This window comes from Ornithodoros turicata, chromosome 6 (assembly GCF_037126465.1).
Source record: "Ornithodoros turicata isolate Travis chromosome 6, ASM3712646v1, whole genome shotgun sequence".
In the NCBI taxonomy this organism is placed as follows: Eukaryota; Metazoa; Arthropoda; class Arachnida; order Ixodida; family Argasidae; genus Ornithodoros; species Ornithodoros turicata.
Window position 1 is genome coordinate 36,386,430 of NC_088206.1, and position 24,765 is coordinate 36,411,194.

The following is a 24,765-nucleotide window of genomic DNA, read 5'->3' on the forward strand; positions in this document are numbered from 1 at the left end:
ACTCCTTGTTGACATGAAAAAATTCATGAAAGCTCTTGGAAGGCGTGTACAAGACATCACAGACTAAATGACAGTGTAATGGGGACAGGCTCAGTACACCCTCCAAAGTTTCCACATTGCACTGATGGAGAACTTCTGCGGTTCATAACCAGCTTGGTGAACAACAACAACCTGGTTAGTGTTCACGTTTTTTTGCAAGTGTGTTTTTCTGCAGCACAGTTTATTATGTTGGATGTTCATTGTATGTAAAGGATCTGGATGCAATTGGCAACGTGTTTCAGGTGATTTGTACAGCTGGTCATATTTCTGCATCCATATAGTGACAATTCTCAAATATAATTTTGAGTTCCTGTATGATGGCATATTGGTTTCTGCAGCGTGAGGACAGCAAAGGGAGTCATCACTTGACACAACACTACACGTATTCCCGCCATTTTAATCCATTGGTCGCTCAATTTAATCCCAGCGCTACCCAATTTAATCTAGTGGTCAACGATATTAATCCAAGCCCTGCCCAATTTAGTACAAGCGCACCCAAGAAACACGTGTAAATGTATGCCATATTATTCCGTCATGGAAATTGTCATGACTGAGACTTTGATGATTACGCCAATGTATCATGAGTTTATGATTACTGATCCAACAACCCCTGGTTTCCGCAGTGTCATGTGGTGTTTTATGACTGCTTTTTTCATTATGACATTTCATGACTATTTTCATGATATGTGCCATGAATTGCTTTTATGGGACTGCCGCTGCTTCAAACAGTGTCACACAGTGTTTTGTGATTACCGACGGTCACTCTGACATTCAATGATTTTTTTCATGATGTGCCATGAATCGATTTTGTGTGACTACCGCTGCTTCAGACCGTGTCATACAGTGTTTTGTGACTACCGACGGTCATTATGACATTACATGACTATTTTCATGACATGTGCCATGAATCGATTTTGTGGGACTACCACTGCCTCAAACAGTGTCATACAGTGTTTTGTGACTACCGACGGTCATTATGACATTCCATTACTATTTTCACGATATGTGCCATGAATCGATTTCATGGGACTACCGCTGCTTCAAACAGTGTCATACAGTGTATTGTGACTACCGGTGGTCATTAGTACCACATTTCATGACTATTTTCATGATATGTTCCATGAATCGACTTTATGTTTCAAACAATGTCATACAGTGTTTTGTGATTACTGACGGTCATTATGGCATTCAATGACTATTTTCATGATATGTGCCATGAATCGATTTTATGGGACTACTGCTTCTTCAAAACAGCGTCTTACAGTGTTTTGTGATTACCAACGGTCATTATGACATTCCATGACTATTTTCATGATACGTGCCATGAATCGATTTTATGAGACTACCGCTGCTTCAAACAGTGTCTTATAGTGTTTTGTGATTACCGACGGTCATTATCACATTCCATGACTATTTTCATGATATGTGCCATGAATCAATTTTATGGAACTATTGCTGCTTCAAACAGTGTCATAGTGTTTTATGACTACGGACGGTCATTATGACATTCCATGACAATTTTCATGATATACGCCATGAATCGATTTTGGGGACTACCGCTGCTTCAAACAGTGTCATACAGTGTCTTTCGACTACCGACGGTCGTTATGACATTCCATTTCCATGGTATGTACCATGAATCAATTTTATGGGACTACTGCTGCTTCCAACAGTGTCACGCAGTGTTTTTGTGACTACCGACGGTCATTATGACATTCAATGACTATTTTCATGACATGTGCTATGAATCGATTTTGTAGGACCACCATTGCTTGAAACATTGTCATACAGTGTTTTATGACTACCAAGGATCATTATGACGTTCCATGTCTATCTTCATGATATGAGCCATGAACCGACATTACCGGACTACCGCTGCTTCACACAGTGTCATACAGCGTTTTGTGACCACTGACGGTCATTATAGCATTCCATGAGTACTTTCACGATACGTGCCCTGAATCAATTTCATGGGACTACCATTGCTTCAAACACCATGTAAATATTATGGAATGTCATAATGAGCGTCAGTAATCATAAAATCAGTAATCATGGCATTATGTGAAGCACCTGTAGCCCCATAACACGTTGGTACGGCCAAAATTGTAATACGCAGCCAGTGTGTGGAGTCCTTATCAGGGATATTTGTGCGACAGGCTAGAGCTTGTTCAGAACAGTGGTATGAGATACATTTTTAATATACGTGATCGCACAGCAAGTACGTCCGAGATTAAACGGCGGAATGAAATTCCGTTATTGACTGTGAGACGTAAAATAGCTAGGCTTGTACTTATACGTAAATTATATCGATCTGGTTCTTATGTTACCGCAGCCGATTTTCTCTCTTCGTCGTGTAGAGCATCCTTACAAGCTAGAATCAAAACTAAGTTACACAGACGCACATAATACTTCACACTGCAGCTGGGTATTAGAGAACGGAACGACTTGCTAGCAGATGTTGTCGCCCTGTCAGATTCTCTGTAGCTTTCAGATAGCCTGCGAGAAAATGTTCTTTTGATTGTAACACTCAAACTTGTGTTAAAATTTCGATTTTCTGTTGCTTTTTCTCCCCGAGATGAAGCCGAGTCATGACCCAAACCATGAAAATAGTCATGGAATGTATTAAAGACCATTGGTAGTCAGAAATCACTATGACGCTGTTTGAAGCAGCGAGAGTCCCATAAAATTGATTTATGGCACATATCACGATAGTCATGAAATGTCATAATGACCGTCAGTAGTCATAAAACACTCTATGACACTATTTGAAACAGTGGTAGTCCCATAAAACGATTCATGGCACACATCAACTAAATAGTCATGAAATGACATAATGACCATCGGTAGTCATAAAACACTGTATGACACTATTTGAACAGCGGTAGTCCCATAAAATCGATTCATGACACATATCATTAAAATAGTCATGGAATGTCATAATAACCGTCGGTAGTTACAAAACACTGTATGACGCTGTGTGAAGCAGCAGTAGTCCCATTAAATCGATTCATGGCGCATATCATGAAAATAATCATGAAATGTCATAGTGACAAAAAGCAGTATTAAAACACCGCATGACACTGCAAAATCCACGGATTATTGGATCAGTAGTCATAAACTCATTATAGACTGGCGAAATCATGAGAGTCTCAGGCATGACATGACTGAATACATATGGAATACATTTACACGTGTTGCTTGGATTAAATTGGGTAGCGCTTGGATTAAATGAAGTGATAAATGCATTAAAATAAGCGGGAAAACCTGTAGAAGAAGGCTTCGCAGCTGGGTTCCTTCCCAAAAAGATTCAAACCGGGTTCGCAACTTTCTCGCTTCCCAGTTGGGCCTGTGTGCCTTGTCGGACGTGGACGCACCCATCACTCGTAACGGTACGTGTATTGACCTAGCCCTCAGCAAGAATATTCCCACGGAGATATAGTGTCTCTCCTTCCTGACATACTCCACTGATTATACCATGTACAGTGCCGGTAGTGTGATCAGGTTTACCTTCCATTTCATCCGAAAATCACCAACAGTACGGCGAGTTACGCAAGCTCCCAACGTATGAGAGGGGCACAGCACCCAGTGTCAGTGTGGGAGCTCCGCCACATGCGGTTACTAGCGTTAAATGTTCGTAACTAAATGTACCTACGGGATCGCTTTCCATTACACATCATCATCTCTATACAACACTGATAAATGAGTTATTTGATCATAGTCTTGCCATTCTGTAAACTTAATTACCTTCCACAGTCTCATGAGTATCCAATTAGTCTGGGCCCAAGGGCGGTTCTTGTAAGGCTGCAGCAGAGCCTTGATCATGGCCATAGAGCTGAAAGGAAACATGCGAAACAATGAATGCTCTGCCGAAAGTGACTCATGCATATTCGAATGGTGCAAAAATACTTGCTAAGGAATTACTGTTCAGCAAGGATAACATCTGTCACTATGTGTCATATTTTTCCCTTTTAGTGCCCTCCTCGGTAGCTAAGTGGATAACGTGTTGGCTTTCTGAGCTCAAGATTTCGGGTTGAAACCCTGCCGAGGACGGTAACAATGTGGGTGATGTAAACATTTCTTGCAGCACCGTGTGTCGAAGATTTCCGGCGCACGTCAAAAGAACCCCCAGGTGGTCGAAATTATCCGAAGTCCTACCCTCCGGCACAGGCAACATGTCGTCATACTATAGGCAGACAAACATTACGTGTAACATCACGGCACTATTATTGTTCATTATTTTCTCTTAGTAATCCCAGCAACCATCGGTAAACAGACCACAACATATCGCAATTCCCTTCTTAATCTTTGCCTGTTGCGCCCCTTGCAATTTTGGTGCCGGGATTGAAGGTGAACACTTCAACGAAAGGGAGTAAGGCTTGTTCTTCATGTAGTTTAAAATGCATTTGCAAGGGCTGCTGAGGAATTGGCGGGTTGTGAGTTATAACTATTCGCATGTGTTCTATTTGCCCTTCTTATTGGAACATACGTGACAGACGTCCGGCATGAATGTGCACGACGCTGACACTTGAGTAACTTCGTGGGCATATTCATATAGGACCAGCGAAGTGCCCACAGGTCCCACACTGTTTGCATGGCTGCCCAGTCCGGTAATGCTCCTCTTCTACAAGGCATTATAGGTGTACGTAATATATATATATATATATATATATATATAGGTGTACGTATATATAATATGTACGTGCCGGATCATCCAGCATTTCACTGAAGAATAACTGCCGTACCAAAATGACCGACGGTACGGCTCCCTGAGCATAGCTGGTCAAATTCAATGTCTTCCATTGGAATGCTGGCACCGCAGCAATGGGACGAACGATAAACTTGCCTTGTGCGAGCTTGGGAAATGAAAATAGCGATATCTGCGCAAAGGTGAGAAGTTGGGCCAGTTGGTACATTTGATACATACTGAAAAAACGCGCTGAAAAGCCTTGTTTGATAATGAGTTTGAATTCTTAGATACGTTTCCAGTTTAAGCTGTGCTTCTTGGATGTGATCCGGCTTGTAACCTGTTTTCCCTCTTCCCTTTTTGTGCATTACACCCTCAGTTGGTAGTACGCGCCTGTTCGCCTCGTCTTTGTCCGCGTCTTTTCAGCGTGTTCTTTCTTTTTTTTCAGTACGCATTATCTTCGTCGTCTATTGTGAAGTGTCAGCGCACTTTTGGATGTCTTTCTGGACATCAAGGAAAGTTAGCTTGACTCCTACCTCCGAGTAGATTAAACAAAACCTTACCGCTACGCGCTTCTAGAAAAAACCCCCCGCACCCAAAAAAATTGAGGCTCTGGATCCGCCCCTGGCTACATTAGGGAGTTTTAGTAGATCATAAGCACTCTACGAAAACGATACCATAAAGGAAGTTATCAAATCGAAGCTTAGCGATGTGATGTCACCTGCTACCTGTGTTGCACCCGCCACTAACACTAAGTAACGAAATACCACTACCCGCTACTCCACAGAAACGTAACGTAATACTAGCGTCGCTACAAATTTGAAAAAGTAACGAGCTACCGCTACCAAATAAAAGTAACGTAAATACTATGCCGTTACTTATCCGCTACCGTATACCCTTCTCTGTGCAACACTTTACTGTAGGCATATCGTTGTCGAATGTATTAAAGATGGTGCAATATTTAATTTCCCTCACATAGATGACATGCAGTAAAAGTATACCGCAACCTACAGCCCATATATATATATATATATATATATATATATATAATTTCATATTGATCTTGACCTTGAGATGATGCGCATTCCAGTCATACTTTAGTGCACATAGCGCATGTGTGCACTTAATTATTTTCCCGTTATAATTTTTGAAGCACAAGACGATTTCTCTCCAGTGATTGTATTTTGTACCCTATATCCGCGGATCCCAACCTCAAACTCTTCCGTCTGCTTCCTGTAGACGGAATGATCAGTGTGATCAAGTGGTGCAACTGCCATGATAAGCGACTATACGAAAATCTACGTTTAATACGCTTTGTCGGGAGGCATGAGTTCCTCAGTAAGAGTCTACCCGTGTGAGATCACCTCCGTAATGAAACATTTAGAGTGAGAAAAATATCATGTAGCTTTCCCTGAACATGGCAAACGCTATCAACAATCAATTGTCTTAAAGGGACTATGAAATGATTTTTTTCTCGCTTTCATCAGAAAGAAAACATTTTTCTGAGTCTAGAACCAAAATTTTACCTCATATATATACGATGATGGCCGTACGTGGTGTTAATGGCTTACCACACTATCTACGCAGCAGGCCACAGGCTAGTTCTCCAGTGGGTTCCAGCCCATTGTAGTGTCGTGGGGAACGAGCAGGCCGACAGCGCCGCAGAAGCAGCACTCTCGTATCGGAAACGGACCAGCATTGTTCTGCTGAGAGGAGACCGCCGTTCTATTCTGCGACGCCTCGTGACACCCCTGGCTTCCCGCCAATGGACAACCGACATTCTCCCCCCCCCCCCTCTATGTTGAGCAGAGTTGATCCAACGCTCGCTTTCTGCATCCCACGAAACACCTCTCGTCAAGATGCTGCATTAATCCACCGAATGCGCTTCGATGTGGCCTTTACAGCTCAGTGGCGTTACCGCTTGAGACAAGTTGACTCTCCCACCTGCTGCCACTGTGGTGCTCTTGAGGATGTGGAGCATATTCTTCTTCATTGCCCCCACTACCAACCTTCCCGAACCGCGCTCTCCGAGTCTCTTCGTCAGCTGGACTCTCGCCCCGTCTCCCTATCGAAATTGCTTGGTCCCTGGCCCAATCCAGCCCAGCAACGCTCTGCGCTCAAAGCTCTTTTGACATTTCTGGACACCATCGGACTTCGATCGCTATTGTGAAGGGGCTCGTTATTTTATTCCACACATTCCCACCAGCAATGGGGTAGAGTATCGCCTCTGGCGATGAACCTCCCCACTCTCCAAAGTAAAAATAAAGTTGTTGTTTTACCTTCGTCATGCGAGAAGTATTCTCGGGAGCGAATTTAAACGAAGCGGCGAGGGGAGTACTGCTGGCGCCGCGCTGTGGCAATCTTTTTTTATTATTATTATTTTTTTCCGTTTCCATCAAGAGATGGCGGTGGTCTCAGACAAAAAGCTGCCATGATGCAGCTTGAAAACGCCTGGGAAGAATATAGAACGCCTAATAAAGAATGTACTTATTACAGGTACGATACAATAGCATTGAAGAGGTATGACACAGAAAGAATCAAACACAATATTTTGATTAATGATAATCATACACACAAGTTTTCAATGAATCAAAATTAAAAAGGAATTAAAATGAAATAGCACATTTAATCAAAGAAGATATTCTTAATCAATATGATTACAATCATATTACAAGTTTTATTATAAAAAGTCTGAGACGGACCACCATCATTGCAATAGTAGAGTTTTAATTTCAATTACAAGTTCTGATACATGTAAGTAATTTCGAGCGCAATAGGGAACCTAAGTTGAATATGCCTAATATGAATATATGACACATCCACTTGGGCCGACTTCACTCGCAATCGCCCCCCCCCCCCACTACAACAGCCGTGCGAGTCCCTGGGTGGGTGGTGGGTGGGCGGAGAGCTGTCCGTGCGCTTACCGGCGGGCTGCGCGCGCGCTTACCGTCGCTCATTTTTCAGCCTGGGCCGACTTTCGCGATTTTTCTGCCTGGGCCGACTTCGTTCGCATTTTTTTTGGGGTGGCGCGTGGGCGGTTTACATACAAGTTGGGACATGCACGCTGGCAACCTCACAAAGCGACGGTACCGTCACACCTGGGCCGACTTCATTCACAGTTTTTTTTTCGCTACAACAGCTGTGTGATAGGCCGTTTACATGCAAGTATGAACATGCACGCTGACAACCCGACAGAGCGATGGTACCGTCACACCTGGGCCGACTACATTCCCAATTTTTGCGCGTGGGCCGACTTCATTCGTAATTTTTTTCCGCTACAACAGCCATGCGGTGGCGGTTTACATGCAAGTATAGACATGCAAAGGACAGCCATACACAAAAGTACAAGTTGAAATATATTTATTAAAGCCAATAGTGCCGGGAATTATGTTATGACTCTGTGTGAAGGAGAAAAACCACAAATTTAGTTAATTAAAAACAAACCAACAATAAAAAAACATTATTTTTTTTATTAACGGTAATCATGCATACGAGTTTTCAATGAATCAGAATTAAAATGAAATAGCACATTTAATCGAAGAAGATATTCTTAATCAATACGATTACAATCAAAATTACAAGTTTTGTTATAAAAGTCTAATATTCCTATACGTGAACAGCATCATTGCAATAGTCGAGTTTTTAGTTTCAGTTACAAGTTCTGATAGATGCAAGTAATTTCGAGCAATAGGGAAGCTAAGTTGAATATGCCTTATTCCAACATGACACAAATTTGGTTAATCAGTTTCTTATTAAGTGAATAGCATAGACGTAAGGAATTCGAATCAACACAACACAATTAATAGCTAGCACTATAAGAGAAACAAAACTGACGCATCCTCCAACACGCAAACAACAGTTACCTGTTGGGAAATGATAGCAAAACAATACTATATCAAAACCAGAAACGGACACCACATTTAATCAAAGAAGATATTCTTAATCAATGTGATTACAATTAATCAAAATTACAAGTTTTATTATAAAAAGTCAAATATTCCTATACGTGAGCACCATCATTGCAATAGTTGGGTTTTAATTTCAATTACAAGTGCCGATAGATATAAGTAATTAATTGTGCACAGCAGAGACCCTGGAAGGCCATGGGACATATAGAGGTACGACACGAACACAAGAGGAAATAAAATGTATAACAAAGGAGACTACAGTTAGTTAAGAAGACAATCTTAATCAATACAATTACAATCAATTTACAAGTTTTATTATAACAAGTCCGAGTCGCCCTCATTAATATTGGAACACTAATAATTTCCTCATTATCATGTTTCTTATTAGGTGTTTTAAGGAATTTCGAGCACAACATATAATCTAAGTTGCATATGTGTTGTTCCAACATTACATAACTTTTAGTTAATCAATTTCTTATTAAGTGAATAGCACAGACATAAGGAAATAATGAGAAACAACGCAATCAACAGCTAATAGAAAGCCAAACCCGCACATCATTCAACGCGCAAACAGCAGATACATGCAGGAAAATAATAGCGAAACAATCTATCAAAACGAGAAACATTACAAATTTAATAACTTACAACTGTGACTAGCTAGCACAGGCTTAACGCTGAAGAACTGACTAACTAAGAACTAACTAACTAAGAACAGACATCAATATCAGAGCAAATCGATTTTAGACAAGCATTTTCTAAGCAAACGAGAAATTTTATGATAACATCAGCGAAATTTCTCATATCTTGCAACAGAAAGTGTACGTGGATGAATCACAGCGGAACATCGTATCTGAAATGCAACTCAGAAATATGAGGCGTTCCCAACTGAGAGAATATTTTTATTAATGTCAATCGAGGGAACAACTGAAACTAATACATGACAATAATTATTTCAGGCAGTCATTTTCTAAGCAAAGCAGCAATATTTAAAAGTTTCCTACAGAGGAAATCAACAGACACGACTAATACATCATGCATACATAATTCCCATGAGCATAGATATGCCTTTAATTAAGTGTAGAGACACACTTGAAAACAGAACAGACAATTGCTCTACATTGAAGAGATGAACAGATTTTGTGCTCGTTACCGTAAGTCATGGGAAGATGTGATAAAAAAGTGCTTCGCAAAAGAAGAGCTGCGAAACGATTCCATTATCACTGCATTTCAATACGTCCTAGACATGGTCGTATTCGGAGATATGCTACAAACTACAGAATTGAAGGTGCAAGAACTTGTATATCGAATCTACAATAGTTATAAAAATACTTGCATGTCAACATCGGAAGGGCCACTGGGATTGATGGTGGAGTCTTTGAGGTTTGCTAACGAAGAATTGAAATATTCTAGACCAGACGTAATTGTAATCATTGCAATGGGCATTGCATTAATCAAGAAAGCAATTAGATCAAATTTTCATATACAAGCAGTCTATATCGCACGATTCATTACGGATTTGTTGAAATTACACCTAACCATTGATATGGAAAGTACATAAAAAATCTTATCACGTGATATGTTCCACTAGCACGAGTACACAATTATTTTTTCTACCAGTTCTTGCAATGATGTCGGATGAGCAGAAGTTCAATATTCTTGTACAAGGTCTGATGTATCATCACTTATTGAAACTGAACGAACATATCAACTGCGGTGAATCACCGCACGATGTTCATCTAATACTCTCTTGTACGTCATTCAAGAATCTTCATACAAAGAAAGGAAACATCAATAAGAGATTCTGCAAATTCGTCGCAACAAAGTGCAAGTTACTGAAGCGATACAAATACGTCGACAACGTATCGGTTGCATTAATCAACGCTGGATTCAAGCGACCCATAATCAGACATCACTATATGATGCATTCTCAATTCATCAATCAAGACAGCAAACGAAAACTTCGGAGTTTTGAATTCGCCTCGAGATCGAACAGCGTCGCCATCATGCGGCTGCTCCGTGAACTGCCTTTAGTGGGGATGTGCCGTTTGGGCCGGTGCTTTCGCTGTGGTCATCGTGCTCGAAAACGTGCTTGGAAGGATCAATTTCTGGACATTTGGGCTTTTAAAATCGCTTCAAAATGAGTGAAAATGACTTGGTGGAAAACTTTTTTCAACTTCTCTAGTTCTCTGCACCAGCGTGCTTAGCAGGGAAGAAAACTACAAAACGTGCATATGTTCCAGTATGCGGATTCCGCTCGGCCTTTGTTATATTAGATTTGTCACTGCGGTTCTGTGTGTCAAACAAAATGTACCAAGAGCTAAGGTCAATGTTGTAACAGTTTTTTTAGCATAAGCATACAACTATGTCATAGTTATTTATAGAATGGTTTCTGTGCTAGCTGTTCAAAGTTACTTCATAATGCTCAGTTAGGATATTCTGCACGCGCTAAACACAAGTTGTATCGAATGTATGAATATATGGAATATGAATGCATGAATATATATTATATTTGTGACACGGGTGCTTTTAAATGTGTGAATCTCAAGCTTTCGTCTCATTTCATCTGACCCTATGACAGGCTAGACTTTTATCTTTCACATACGTAATCATTGCAACACACGCATTCAAGGTAAAATGCACCATCCTTGAATGTTGTATGTAAAACACGCGTGTTTTGGGGGTATGAAGCACGTGTGCAACAGCGTGTTTCAGAATATACCTGCCACTGGAACCAAAAACTTAGTTTATATGTAGTTATTTCGTGACCGGTAGCACCCCACACAAAGTCAAGTCCACCACACAGGTGTGGTCATCTGCTAAAATATTTTAGCACCATTTAATGAATGCCCGCACAGGAAACGAATGAAACCTCGAACCTCTCCCGGACTCGCACGACCTGAATAACCAGTGTTGTTATTCGACGCAAAAATTGTAGCGAAGGGCACTTATGTATCATTCTTGCACATTTGTACATTTAGATTCGTTGTTATTGTTGATTAGTACATTGTATATTTAGATCAATGGAGACAGGAATTTTGACTTCTTTTATTTTTTTAAATCCTTGTTGTCGCGACGTAAGATAAAAATGTGCAGGGAAAGAGCTATACACAAGTGACGAATAAATATTCGAGCGATAACAGCAAAAGACAAACAAAATCACGCTTGGAACAAAGGAGGCAGTGTTTCCGTTGAAAAGCACACAGGATATTTTCTTTTCACAACTTTGCGACTTGAGCGTTTCGCAGTGCAGCAATATTTGTCAACTTTCACACCTTATCAGCGTTCTAAGTATCGCATTTCAACACATCTGCAATATGTGAGCCACTGACAGTGGCATTTCATCCAGTAACACTGCGATATCTGGGAAGAAAAGCCAGAGCCTGCTGCGTCCGATCATGCCGTATCCCCACTAGGGCATCCGTCGCAGCGCCACCTACAGTTCGATCTCGAGGCGAATAGGACAATTGTAATTAATCGAAATAAACAAGTGTATAACTGAAATGATAAATGTAATCTTTGTCGTCACTATAATGAATTCTATGCATCGCAAACAAACAGAAAACGAAAACAGGTTGTATTTAGCATTGTTTGATTAAGAACAATGATTGCTAAGGAAACGAATATTCCACACTATGTATGGCACGGAATCAATGTCAATGTCAAAGTCAATGAAATAGGTTTTAGCCGACTACACTCTGTACAACTTCAACATCCGAAGGATAGAACTGCAGGAGAAGAATCGCTCATTGAAATTTAGAGGCATGATACATCAACCTTTGTTTACAAAAGAGGATCACTAATCTTTTGCGACAGCTTATCATATTTTGTAAATTAAATTGCACAGTGTGCATATTTCTCAAACAGCTGGACTAGCTCTATTATTCATGAGCAACGACAAATGTATAATTGAAAGTATGTCTATAACATATTTTGACAATATACGTTGAAATGAGTGTATTATCAAATGTTGTGATGCAAATGGAGGGTTTTACAAGCATGATGCGCAGGCGGAGTCTACATTTCTAATCACATAATCCTCGTAACACACGGCACACAAACGCATATGAGATAAATTCTAAGTGGCAATCAGATGTTGGGAGAAGCGAATCACACAACTGTCATCAGAAATGTTTAACCAATATACAATGATGATGAGCACTATGCATAAACACAATGGAAGATATGTAATCTTAATTATAATGAGCAAATTTTCCTTTTGTAAACTTAATCATTATAAGCAGCACAGGTTACACATAAACGTAGATCCGATTCACAAAATATACCCGAGATTTTCCCTAGCCATACTGAAAAACTATCACCCTATCACCTTAGTGTCACAGCATACGGGCACTACAAATGGAAAGAGCATACTTTAATTTTATAGGTTCTTAGCTCATAATGAGGTAAAACGCAAATTCCACACTAAAGCTAGTGTTACTGTTTAAATTTTCAAAGTCAAAACTGTACACACTTTCTTACATTTTTGTAAAGATATAGATTAAAAAGTTGTGCATATAGTCACATATCCTATACAAGATATTTGATTGTGGCTTAAATGCTAAAATTTATCGATTCACTTCCAGGAGAAGTGGAGACTACCACACATCAGTAAGTGTTTAATTAAAATTTGAACGGGTGTAGCAATTTACGATCGGAGTTGTAGATTGTGTAATTTCACAATACGCAAGCTTTAGCTCGCTCACTTTGACACGCACTCTTTCGCGATGACACAGAATTTCAATCGAAGAGATTGATATTTTCTATATACACTACAGCGCAATGTGGATTCTCTATGCTATGGAGACTAATAATTACGAATATTTTTCGAATAAAATTCACTTAAAACTCGAAGAAAGGGTCATCCCCGTCAACGAACCCGTTTCCGGAAAATAGGGTGGTTTTTCAGTATGGCTACGGGAAACCTCGGGTACATTTTGTGAATCGGACCTACGTTTATGTGTGACCTGTGCTGCTTATAATGGTTAAGTTTACAAAAGGAATATTTCCTTATTATAATTACAATTACATATCTTCCATTCTGTTTATGCATAGTGCTCATCCTCACTGTATTGGTTAAAGGTTTCTCATGACAGTTGGGTGATTCGCTTCTCCCAAAATCTAATTGCCACTTACGGGGATTATGTGATTAGAAATGTAGACTCCGTTTGCGCATCATGCTTGTAAAACCCTCCTTTTGCATCGCAGCATTTCATAATAGATTCATTTCAACATATATTGTCCAAAAATGTTATAGATGTACTTTCAATTATACATTTGTCGTTGCTCATGACTAAGAGAGCTAGTCCAGCTGTTTGAGAAATATGCACACTGTGCAATTTAATTCAAAAAATATGATAAGCTTTCGCAAACTATTAGTGATCCTCTTTTGTAAACGAAGGTTTATGTATCATGCCTCTAAATTTCGATGAGCGATTCTTCTCCTGCAATTCTATCCTTCGGATGTTGAAGTTGCACAAAGTGTAGTCGGGTAAAACCTATTTGATTGACAGCGCTGATTCTGTGTGAGGATCCTTGTACATAGTGTGGAACATTCGTTTCCTTAGCAATCACTGTTCTCAATCTAACCATGCTAAATACAATCTGTTTTCGTTGCGATGCATAACATTCATTATAGTGATGACAAAGATTACATTTATCATTTCAGTTATACACTTGTTTATTTCGATAAATTACAACTGTCCTATTCCAAAATGTGAAGTTTTCGTTTGGGGTCTAGATTGATGAATTCAGTATGCATCATATGGTGATGTGTTATTATGCTTCTCTTGAATCCAGCATTGATTAATGCAATCAATACGTTGTCGACGTATGTGTATCGTTTCAGTAACTTGCACTTCATTGCGACGAATTTGCACAATATCTTATTGATGTTTCCTTTCTTTGTATGAAGATTCTTGAATGACGTACAAGAGACTCTCAGATGAAAATCGTGCGGTGATCCACCGCAGTTGATATGTTCGTTCAGTTTCAATAAGTGATGATACATCAGACCTTGTACAAGAATATTGAACTTCTGCTCATCCGACATCATTGCAAGAACTGGTAGAAGAAAATAATTGTGTAGTCGCGGTAGTGGAACATATCACGTTATAAGATTTTTTATGTACTTTCCATGTCAATGGCTAGGTGTAATTTCAACAAATCCGTAATGAATCGTGCGATATAGGCTGCTTGTATATGATAATTTGATCTCATTGCTTTCTTGATTAATGCAATGCCCATTGCAATGATTACAATTACGTCTGGTCTAGTGTATTTCAATTCTTCGTTAGCAAACCTCAAAAACTCCACCATCAATCCCAGTCGATGTTGACGTGCAAATGTTTTTATGACTATTGTAGATTCGGCATACAAATTATTGCATTTTCAATTCTGTAGTTTGTACGATATCTCCGAATACAACCATGTCTAGGACGTATTGAAACGCAGTGATAATAGAATCGTTTCGCAGCTCTTCTGTTTCGAAGCAGTTTTTTATCTCATCTTCCCATGACTTATGGTAACGAGTACAAAATATGTCCATCTCTTCAATGTAGAGCAATTGTCTGTTCTGTTTTCAAGTGTGTCTCGACGCTTAATTAAAAGCACATCTATGCTCATGGGAATTATGTATCCATGATGTATTAGTCGTGTCTGTTGATTTCCTCTCTAGGAAACTTTGAAATATTTCTCGTTTGCTTAGGAAATGACTGCCTGAAATAATTATTATCATGCATTTGTTTCAGTTGTTCACTCTATTGACATTAATAAAAATGATCTATCAGTTGGGAACGCCTAATATTTCTGAGTTGCATTTCAGATATGATGTTTCTGTGTGATTCATCTACTTAGAGCTTTCTGTTGCAAGATATTAGAAAAATTTGAAGAACACTAAATTAAATTTGCAAAGTTTCGCGTTTGGATTGAGTATTGTTTCGCTGATGTTATCATAATGTTTCTCGTTTGCTTAGAAAATGCTTGTCTAAAATCGATTCGCTCTGGTATTTGTGCCTGTTCTTAGTTTTTTGTTGGCTATTGATTGTTTTGATATAATTCTTGTTGTGTTCCTCAGAATCGAATGTATTTGCGGTAATTGTAGAATAAAATGAATATATCGCCTTTGTACTCTCTTGTCTGGCCTTGAGAGCATGCTGTTTGCTGAAAGAAGGAATAGTGATGTACCCCCCACCCCTGGGAGTGATAAAACATACGCAGTTGCTTCGCTTTGGTCGTATAGATAGAGAGATAAGGTCTCCCGGCTTTGAGGAAAAGGGTGAAAACCGAGAGCCTCTCTCATTGTACCATGCCTATTTTCTCTGTGTTGGATGCCTCCATCAATGTAAGGTTTGTAGCGTTCGTTAGAATGAAAATTGTATAGTATTCGATTAGATTAAGTCACGCAGATGATTTTATGATGGTTCAAATGATTAATTATTTTCTTCTGTTGTTTACGTGTTGGAGAATGCGCCTCTTGGGGTGTTTCTCTGTTCTTCAGCGTTAAGTCTGTGGTAGTCACAGTTGGAAGTTATTCAATTTGTAATGTTTTGATAGATTGTTTTGCCATTATTTTCCTGCATGCATCTGTTGTTTGCGTGTTGGATGATAAGGCTCTCTATTAATGCTGGCTGTTGATCATGTTATGTTGTTTCCCATTATTTCCTTGCGTCTGTGCTATTCACTTAATAAGAAGTTGAATAATTAGAAACTGTGCCATGATGGAACAAAAGATATGCAACTTAGATTCCCTATTGTGCTCGAAATGTTCATAACTGTCACAAAACAGGCGTATGCCTCCCGTCTTCAACAAATCAGGGCAGATAACGATATCATTCGAGATGGTTGTTGGCTAGGAGCGTGCTATGTGGTGAAGTTCATTTTTAACATATCTGTTTTCTGTGTTGGATTCATAAAACAAAGTAAGGTTTGTAGTGTCTGTTAGAATGAAAATTGTATAGTGTTCGATTAGATTAAGTCACGAGGATGATTTTTTGATAGTTGAAATGATAGATTATTTTCCTCAGTTGTTTACGTGTTGGAGAACGTGCCGCTTAGACTGCTCCTCTGCAGCCTACTAATCAAATGTACACATTGTAGTAGCTGCTGAAGACGACGAATGTGCCTGCCACCCACGCACCACCTGCTGCCTGGCACGCACCCTGAGGATTCGAGCCGCCATGATGCATAGTGATTAAACAGTTGTTCCATGGCCTCTGACTTGAGCGTTTCTCCTCCTTAGCGGTTACTACTCATTCGTCCGGAAGCAACACTCGCAAATTATCTCTGAACATAGTTGATTCTGCCGAACCCTTGTACCCTTACGCGATTTCCTCGTTCACGTCGGTGTTCAGCTGTTCGCGACACATGTGGTTGAATGTTTTCGCTGTGGCTGAGACGCTGTGGATGGAATATGTGAAGCTCAGTTTGTCAAGGAATTTTTTTTTTCGGAAGGTTCTTCGGACTGAATGCATTTGGGAGTGACCCACGCACACGGACGCAAGAGATGTTCGTGAATACGGTAAAGGCTTAACACAACCGCTTCGCAGTCACAACGTTTGTTCGAGGCAGTCGGTTGAGGGAATTGTTTATTATTTTCAGTCTGCAATATCTTGACTGGTAATGTGAGGTGTGACAAGAAGGATCAACCAATTATTTCATCTGATATACAGGTCAGCTCATGTTATTGTGGTTGCAATGAGTCGTTTACGACGTGCCTATATCTGCCTTGCAGTTCCGCGCTGTGGAGATTGGTCGTTGTTCTGCGACGCAGGAGAAAAGAGCATTAAGTAGATCCAATTTGGCACGTGGACTTTCATTACTCCATCATTAAACCTACGTCCTTTCCACATGTAACTAAATCTTATGGTCTTTGTTAGGCGCGCCGCCTCTTGTTGGGGTGTTTTGCCGACGACCTTCATTCTGCAGCGCGCCTATTCGCCGACATGGGAACCCCACGGACATTATGGGATCAAGGTACCTTTTTAGTCGCCGTCGTAGATACGTTACCGAAGTGCCTCCAAGGACATTGGGAGGGTTATAATCATGCAAGCGGCAGAGTGACGACGGACCAGGGCGGACAACAGGTAATCCAAGGGTAACCCTGCGGGGCCGTCCCTTTGGAACACTGCGACAAAAGTCGCCGCTTGTCGTGCGGCACATCTGTGATTCGATTGATAAAGTGCTTGACCGGAGGGTTCTCACTTTCACCACACATTTTGTATATTTATGCTGACGTCAGTTCCGTGTGTGCTGATTGGTGGAAAGAGATTGGCCTTTCCTTTAAGAAGGCACCCGCGCATGTTAGCGAGGTCGGTTGCTGATGGTCTCGCTGCCACTTAGGCTAGCAGTTGTAACTGGAAGTTCCCTGTAATAAATGTATATTATTGGTGTCCTACGTCAAGTCCCCGTGGACTCCTCCTTTCGTAACGTGTCGACGTAGCGTCGGGCCCGCGAACCGTTCCTACGACTCTGCGGACCCATTTAAAGAACTCTACGAACTTATCTGTCTTCCTTGCCGGATACACAACTATTTGGCCAGCGTCAGGCCTGGTGAACCATCAACCATCAGGCATGCTGGGCCACCAATCTGGTGGGTTTTTGCACTCTGATGTCTAGATGGACCATTAGGTTGCTCGACCATCAACCTAGCGGTCGATCAAGCCATCAGGGTCCATAAATGAATCAGGTTTGATGGTCCATCACAAGAAAACAATCCAGAAGGTGTGGACGTTTGGCCCTTTCAGAAGAGGTCACTGGAAAGTGGGTATGATCGGAAGCAAGCTGGGCCTACCACATATAAAACAAAGGACGAGCTTGGCAAGACGTTCAGGGTACACAGCAATCATCTCAAGTGAAGAGAGATGATACGCACCTGGGGAAAATGCACCCTCCAGAGACGTTTCACAAGGCGATCAAGCTTCCGTTTCCTTGTGGCGACTTCTAGTGCCATTGCAGACTCCACCTTTCCCAGTTGAGTCACAGTTTCGAATTGACAATAACAGCCACGCTGTTCCCAGGAATGCCGCCACTTCAAATCCGGAGGATGACAAAGTAACAACCGAGGGGACCTTTGGGTCGATATTCTTCCCGCACGCGTTGTAAACCGGGACGCTTCGGATACACTCCTTTCAAAGAGGTTGAATAGTATTGGTGCTGGATTAAATAGCCGTCGCTGAACCAACGTGCGTGACTAAAAGAAGGCGCTCTCCTGGCCTGCTGCAGTGCACTAAACAACTTGTACTGTACTCGTTGAATAAAGCACGCTGTACAGCCACGTATTCGGCCCACTTCACTGTCTTCGCCCAAGTGTTTATGGATGTAGGATAGCTTTCATGGGCGAGGTGGAGATCTTCGATTGCGGTTTTACACACGACTACTCAGCGTAGATATTAGAACGATATCTAACAGCGCACTGAATTCCCACTGAAAATTTTTCTGATGGACCATCAAATCTGGTGGGTTTCTAATCAAATGGTTCATCAAGCCATCAGTGTTCAAAAACCCACCAGATTTGATGGCCCATCAATTCTGATGGTTGATGGCTCATCCATCAGGCCTCATATAGTTGATGGTCCACCAGGCCAGAGGTGGTCGAACAGTTGTGTACCTCCAAAGCAGGGCCATACAGATTCAGTCACATGTGGAAAGGACATAGATTTAATGATGTCAAGCGGGAGATACGCTCCCCTAATGCATCGCAGATCAACGGCCAATCTCCACGGCGCGGAACTGCAAGACAGATTGCCGCACGTCGTAAACGACTCATTGCAGACACAATAACATGAGCTCACCTGTATTTCGGACGGAATAACTGCTCAATCCTACTTGTTACATCTCTCAATACTAGTCGGGATGGAATACAGACTGAAAATAACACACAATTGCCTCAACCGACTACCTCGACAAACCTTTGTGTTATGAGTGACTGCGAATCGGTCGTGTTTAGCCTAGCCGTATTCAGAAACATCCATCTCTCAAGTCCATGTGCATTCACTCTGAAGAAGCTTCCGAAAAGTATCAATTCCTTTGCACACCAAGTTTCACATATTCCATCTGCAACGTCTCAGCCACAGTGACAACTTACAACCACATGTGTTGCGAACAGGGGAACGCCTTCGTGACAGAGGAAATCGCGTAAGGTACGCGGTACATGGGTTCGGAAGAATGAAATATGTTTACAGATAAAATGCGTGTGTTGGTTGAGGACGAATGAGTCATATAATGCACCTATTTTATGTCATGATGAAGGCGTACGTTTCAGCTTTTAACGCGTAGAAATATTTAAGGATCCTGGGAACTACTTAGTCCCATACCCGCGGATGAACGTGGAAGGCTGCGCAAGTAGCAGAAGGAGCTCACCAGCACCATCACTGCAATCTAGTCGTCCACTAGACAGCACCAACGGAAATTTGGCAGTCCATTAGGCACCACCAATGACAGCCTGCTGGTGCATTAGGCACCAACAGGGACAGTCAATTCGTCTCACATGCGCCACCAAGGGCGGTTTGGTGGTCCACTTGAAGCATCAAGGTGGATTTGATGGTCGATTAGACGCCATCAGAATAATTCGATAGTCCATCAAATTTCCTGGTGGTCAATAGGAAATCTTTTCAATCGGGATGTAGTTGCGCACCGTAGCAGAATCCCAGGATGAATGTTCCGGGCCGGCGAGAGAAATTACGGGCCCTGGGGATGGGTCATGCCCGGGCCCACTCCTCACGTCTCAATAAGCTTCCAAGCATTTCTTCTCTATATGATTACGATAGGCCTTGGGTCGCAGGCCCCTTAGGTGGCCAGGCCCCAGGGTGCCATCCCCGGCTGCCCCACACTCTCGCCGGCCCTGTGAATGCTGTCCACGAAAGTTTGACACGCAGTGTCAGCGAACGGTGGAGTGTTACAGGTGCGGTGGCGCTCGTAGTGTCACCATGGATGGTGGTCGACAGTCCAGCCAAAACTCTTCACGCTAAAAACCGCTACAGTAATCAGTCTGGTACTTCTAGCTTCCGCCGACACCTCAAAGACCATTAGCACGCGTCTCCGAATTTGTGCATGTCCTAGTAAGAGCGGGGTATTAAGATCGGAGTTATCGGGCGGAACTATTTTACAGAGACTAGAACAGCACATTTATTACCCGCAACTCTGACGCGCTCCAAACGCGGTTCGGTGTAGTACGTTACGGCGTTATAGAGCAGGAAAGACGATCAACATTGCACTACCACAAAAATCACGATCTTTTTGTTCCTTCTTTTCTTTTTTTGATTGATTTGGCAATTGATCCATCGGCAGTAAACCGATCACAGATAAACAGATCAGAAGCTTCTCTGTCAGAATACTTACAGCACTAGCAAACAAGAGGATGTCATTTCATTTTGCTCACCTCTCTGTTGGCATACACTCGAGCGCACGCACAGTGGACGGAGGACACACGTGAGCCGCCAGCGCACGCAGGAGTGTGTCTTTGAGATCTGCACCAAGGAAATGCATCACAAACTGCGTTTCTCACAAGTTGTGTCACAAAAACATAATGTTGAGCTTCCATGTAGTGGTCACGTAAACTTCAGTAGTTAAAGCTGCTGTATTCGGCAAGTTACTGCATGGAGTATTACACGGAGTGAGGCTCTTTTGTTTCGTTTTACATAGCTTTACGTTACCACATCACGCAACGACGTTGCACAAACAGTCGTCTTTTAAGTTTTCCCGTACATTCTTAACATCCCATTCGAAGCTTAATTTTCTCAGTTAGGAACGGTATATCAATAACACTATTTCTAAGTTTCGATTAGAAAGATACAATCTGCGAACCTTTGCGAACCTCGTCGAATCTGTCTAGAAATTCGAAAGTTCGTCGTACCGCATGAACCTACGGGATCGACTGCGAACTTGAGGTTCGCGAAAAGCTCCAACATCACTGCTCGTGACGTAGTGGACGAATTTTCGGTGGAGCTCCTAATGCTGGTCTCCTGGCATCAACCAAACAGATCAGGTGTATGTGGGTGCCTTCTCCGGGCATTTATGTAAAATTGGTTTCTGTGTTCAGGCATTTTATGTGACTTGGCTTTCGTCTTTCCAGCAAATACTTTAGCGTGAATTCTGGCATCTACAAACACTTGAAAATTCTCCTTCCGCCATTGACTTTCGAGAGGCCTGTGTGCATTCACAGATACAGGTTTAGAACTCGCAGGCGTGCCCTTCCTAAAAACAAGCCACCACTATAGTTGGTGGTGGTACGATATTCAAAGAGGAAGAGGAGTGAGGTCTGCCTGCTCATACTAGGCGGCAAGTTTTACTCCTTTGCGACAGGGGTAAGGGGGAGAAGGGCGTAAAAGAGAACGGATAGAGAAAGAAAGGAAAGAGATGGGGTAAGAAATTAGAAAAGTTGAGAAAAATAAAGTACTAGTAAGAGGGAAGTGGAGGAAGAGTGAAGGACAGCGTTCACGACAAAACCACAGAGGCGGCGAAAGTTACGGATAAGGGAGGGACCCTGGGATAGAACTCTAAAACTCGCGGTCAAAGTGTTTCTGGCTGCTTCGGACTCTGCACACTCTATGATGATGTACGCCAGATCACCGACACAGAAACAAGTTTCACAGCGTGGCGATGACGCGAAGCCCAGCTTGTAGCGAAACGCGGGTGTCATCACCGCGTTGAATCGGAGTCTGTGAAGAAGTGTAGTCTGCTTCCAGTTGAAATCCTTTACGGGGCATTGACATATTCCGGACAACTGAGTTTTTTTTTTTTTTTTTCTTAAAACCAGGAACAAGGACTCTGACAAGTCAGTTGTGCAAAAGTTCAGGAGGGTACCCTGCAACACGCTGCCTGTCAACTTAAACAGTCAAGGAACATGCTACTCGATGCTCGCGAGACGTTTGAAGGGCATTACTAAGACGATGCCGCACTTGATATTGTTTGAATGGCAACTGTCAAATCCCCCTTTGCCACGTCCCCTATGTCAATTCCCCCGTGTAAGTTTCTGCGTAGGCTGCGGTAAGAAAGAGACGGAATACTTTGCCGGGTGTCAACAGTGACCCATTAAGCCGTCGGTATCAAATTATGTCATCGATGTTCAGGTGTACGCAGCCTTTTTGACGGTGGTCAACATTCCCTGAGCGCCACTCATAGGAATATCTGACAGAACCACCAATCACACGAAGAAAGCGATGTTCCACTCGGGCTTTAAAGTGCTTCATGTAAGGCTCGACCTGAGTTCGCAATGGAGATCCTCAACAGCCAATGCTTGGTGGGCACATGCTGCTACATCCTGCTCCTACATCCATACAACCTGCTACGCCGCAATAAGAATGGATCACATCACAAATTACAGCACACTTTTTCGTGATCTGTGATCAAATCGGCGCGTCCAGGTCTCATATAGAGACGCTTTCCACAAGCCTTTTCTGTTTCTGCGGCCGAAAAGTCATATACAATTTTTGAGGAATTCACGAGTTACAGGCGTTTATACCAAAACAGGCACTAACGTCCAAATAGGAATTATTAGACTCTAGGCAAAATCAAATCACTTAGGTAGTTTCCCCATCACCTAATTCGTGCTTTTGTGTCAAACAAGCACTATGAGAAGAAAAGGAAAAATATAGGCATTCGCCTAAAATCCGGGGTATGATGACGACTACAGGTGAAGACAACTTCGTGAAGAGCCCTGGCAAGCCATATTCCGGATACGGTTTCGTGTAAAGGGTACAAAATGAGATTTGTAAATCTGTATTCGCTATCCTGTGGTTGAGTAGCTCAGTGGTTATGCTGTGCGCTTCCTTCAATTCACCCACATGTAACTCAAGAGCTTCTTGTTGCAGTGACGCACTGGCACCCGCCAAGAGCTGCAGAAATTCCGAATGTCCGCTTTAGGAACGCCATGAAGGAGCGTGAACGCCTCAAAGCCTATGTACCGGTGGCGGAAATCGGGAAGCTAGAGGAATGTCTGACCCGCTGGGAGATGAGCCATGATGAATTCCATAACAAGATTCAGCATTTTTCCTCGCACGCCTTAGCCTCGCTATCTAAAAATAAAATATGAAAACAGTGTTTAGCCTCCAAAGCCATTCTTCTGTCGCAACCTTTACGCGTCACTGCACTAAGGCGCGGGAAATACGACGGGTGCATTGGGGGCGGTGGAGATAAGCCGGTTGTTTCATTGGCGGGGGAATCGAGACGGGGGAGTAGAAATCAGGGGAATCGTGCACCACCCAAGCAAGCTCAACCAGTAGATCAACGAGAATGTCATGCCGTGTGTTTGATCATGCGGTTTCAAACATCTGTCATCTTTGCGGTTTTCCTCTACTGTTCACATAATACGCACATTTGTCGGTCACATTCTCGATGTTGTGCGGAATCGTGACCTCCTCCTTGAACTTACTCCGACGACACCTTCCCTGTCGCCAGAAGTGACGTTCATGACTGAGCTAACCACCCATGGTTAAATCAAGTTCCTTGACCTCTTGATCACGGCCAGTACATGTTGTTGGTCCAAATTTGTTCCCCCGTACAAGCCGTTCCTCCCCATTGGCAGCCTTGTTTCCTCTTGTCTTAATGATTCTCTTCAAAGGTCTGGCGAGCACCTAGTAGCATCTTCCTTGACTATCTAAGTTGATAGGCTGCGTGTTGCAGGGTACCCTTTTGAACTTTTGCCCAACAGGCTTGTCAGACTCCTTGTCGCTTGGAACAAACTTGCTTGTCAGGAATATGTTAACCGCCTCCCTGTTGTCACCCCCTTTTTGACATATACTCTCACACAATTTCAAGAAAGTGCACGCGAAATTTTGTGTCCGAATAGTTTTCTCCTACAATTTTAAACTGTCGAGGCTGGCACCCTTTTCTAGATCAGCCCATTGCCTCACTAAGCACAGCGTCCCGGATGTCAACTGCGCAAAAAATGTAGTCTAATCCATTGCCTTCTCGTGTGGAGCCGCTTATATCGGGAAGACGTCTACTTGCGTCAATGATATAGGCTAAGAAAACATAAGGAAACTGGCGGGCTGTGGTTTGTGTCGACCTCTTCGGTCAAATACCATAATTGTATGCCGGCAGCTCAACAGTACGAAGAAGGTCCTCCTAGAATCTGTGGCCACTGACACCACAGAAGGACGCGTCAGCAATGCTCCCGCTCCCGAGGACGCTACGGGATTT

The 24,765-nt window shown here is 42.2% G+C and overlaps 1 protein-coding gene and 1 long non-coding RNA gene across 4 annotated transcripts in view; one reads left to right on the top strand and one right to left on the bottom strand.

Moving 5' to 3' along the window:
• LOC135396544 (E3 ubiquitin-protein ligase RNF123-like) overlaps positions 1 to 24,765 on the bottom strand; it is a 502,532-nt gene that overhangs the window by 89,443 nt on the left and 388,324 nt on the right. For all 3 annotated transcript variants that reach the window (XM_064627582.1, XM_064627583.1, XM_064627581.1), the window contains 2 exons: positions 21,005 to 21,092; positions 3,784 to 3,871 (listed from right to left, as the gene is read on the bottom strand). In XM_064627582.1, coding sequence (XP_064483652.1) covers positions 3,784 to 3,871; positions 21,005 to 21,092 — 176 coding nt within the window. The remainder of the gene's footprint in view (positions 1 to 3,783; positions 3,872 to 21,004; positions 21,093 to 24,765) is intronic.
• On the top strand, positions 15,887 to 16,837 carry LOC135397858 (uncharacterized). Its single transcript, XR_010423810.1, has 2 exons — positions 15,887 to 15,975; positions 16,726 to 16,837. It is a non-coding gene; the product is annotated as an uncharacterized LOC135397858 (long non-coding RNA).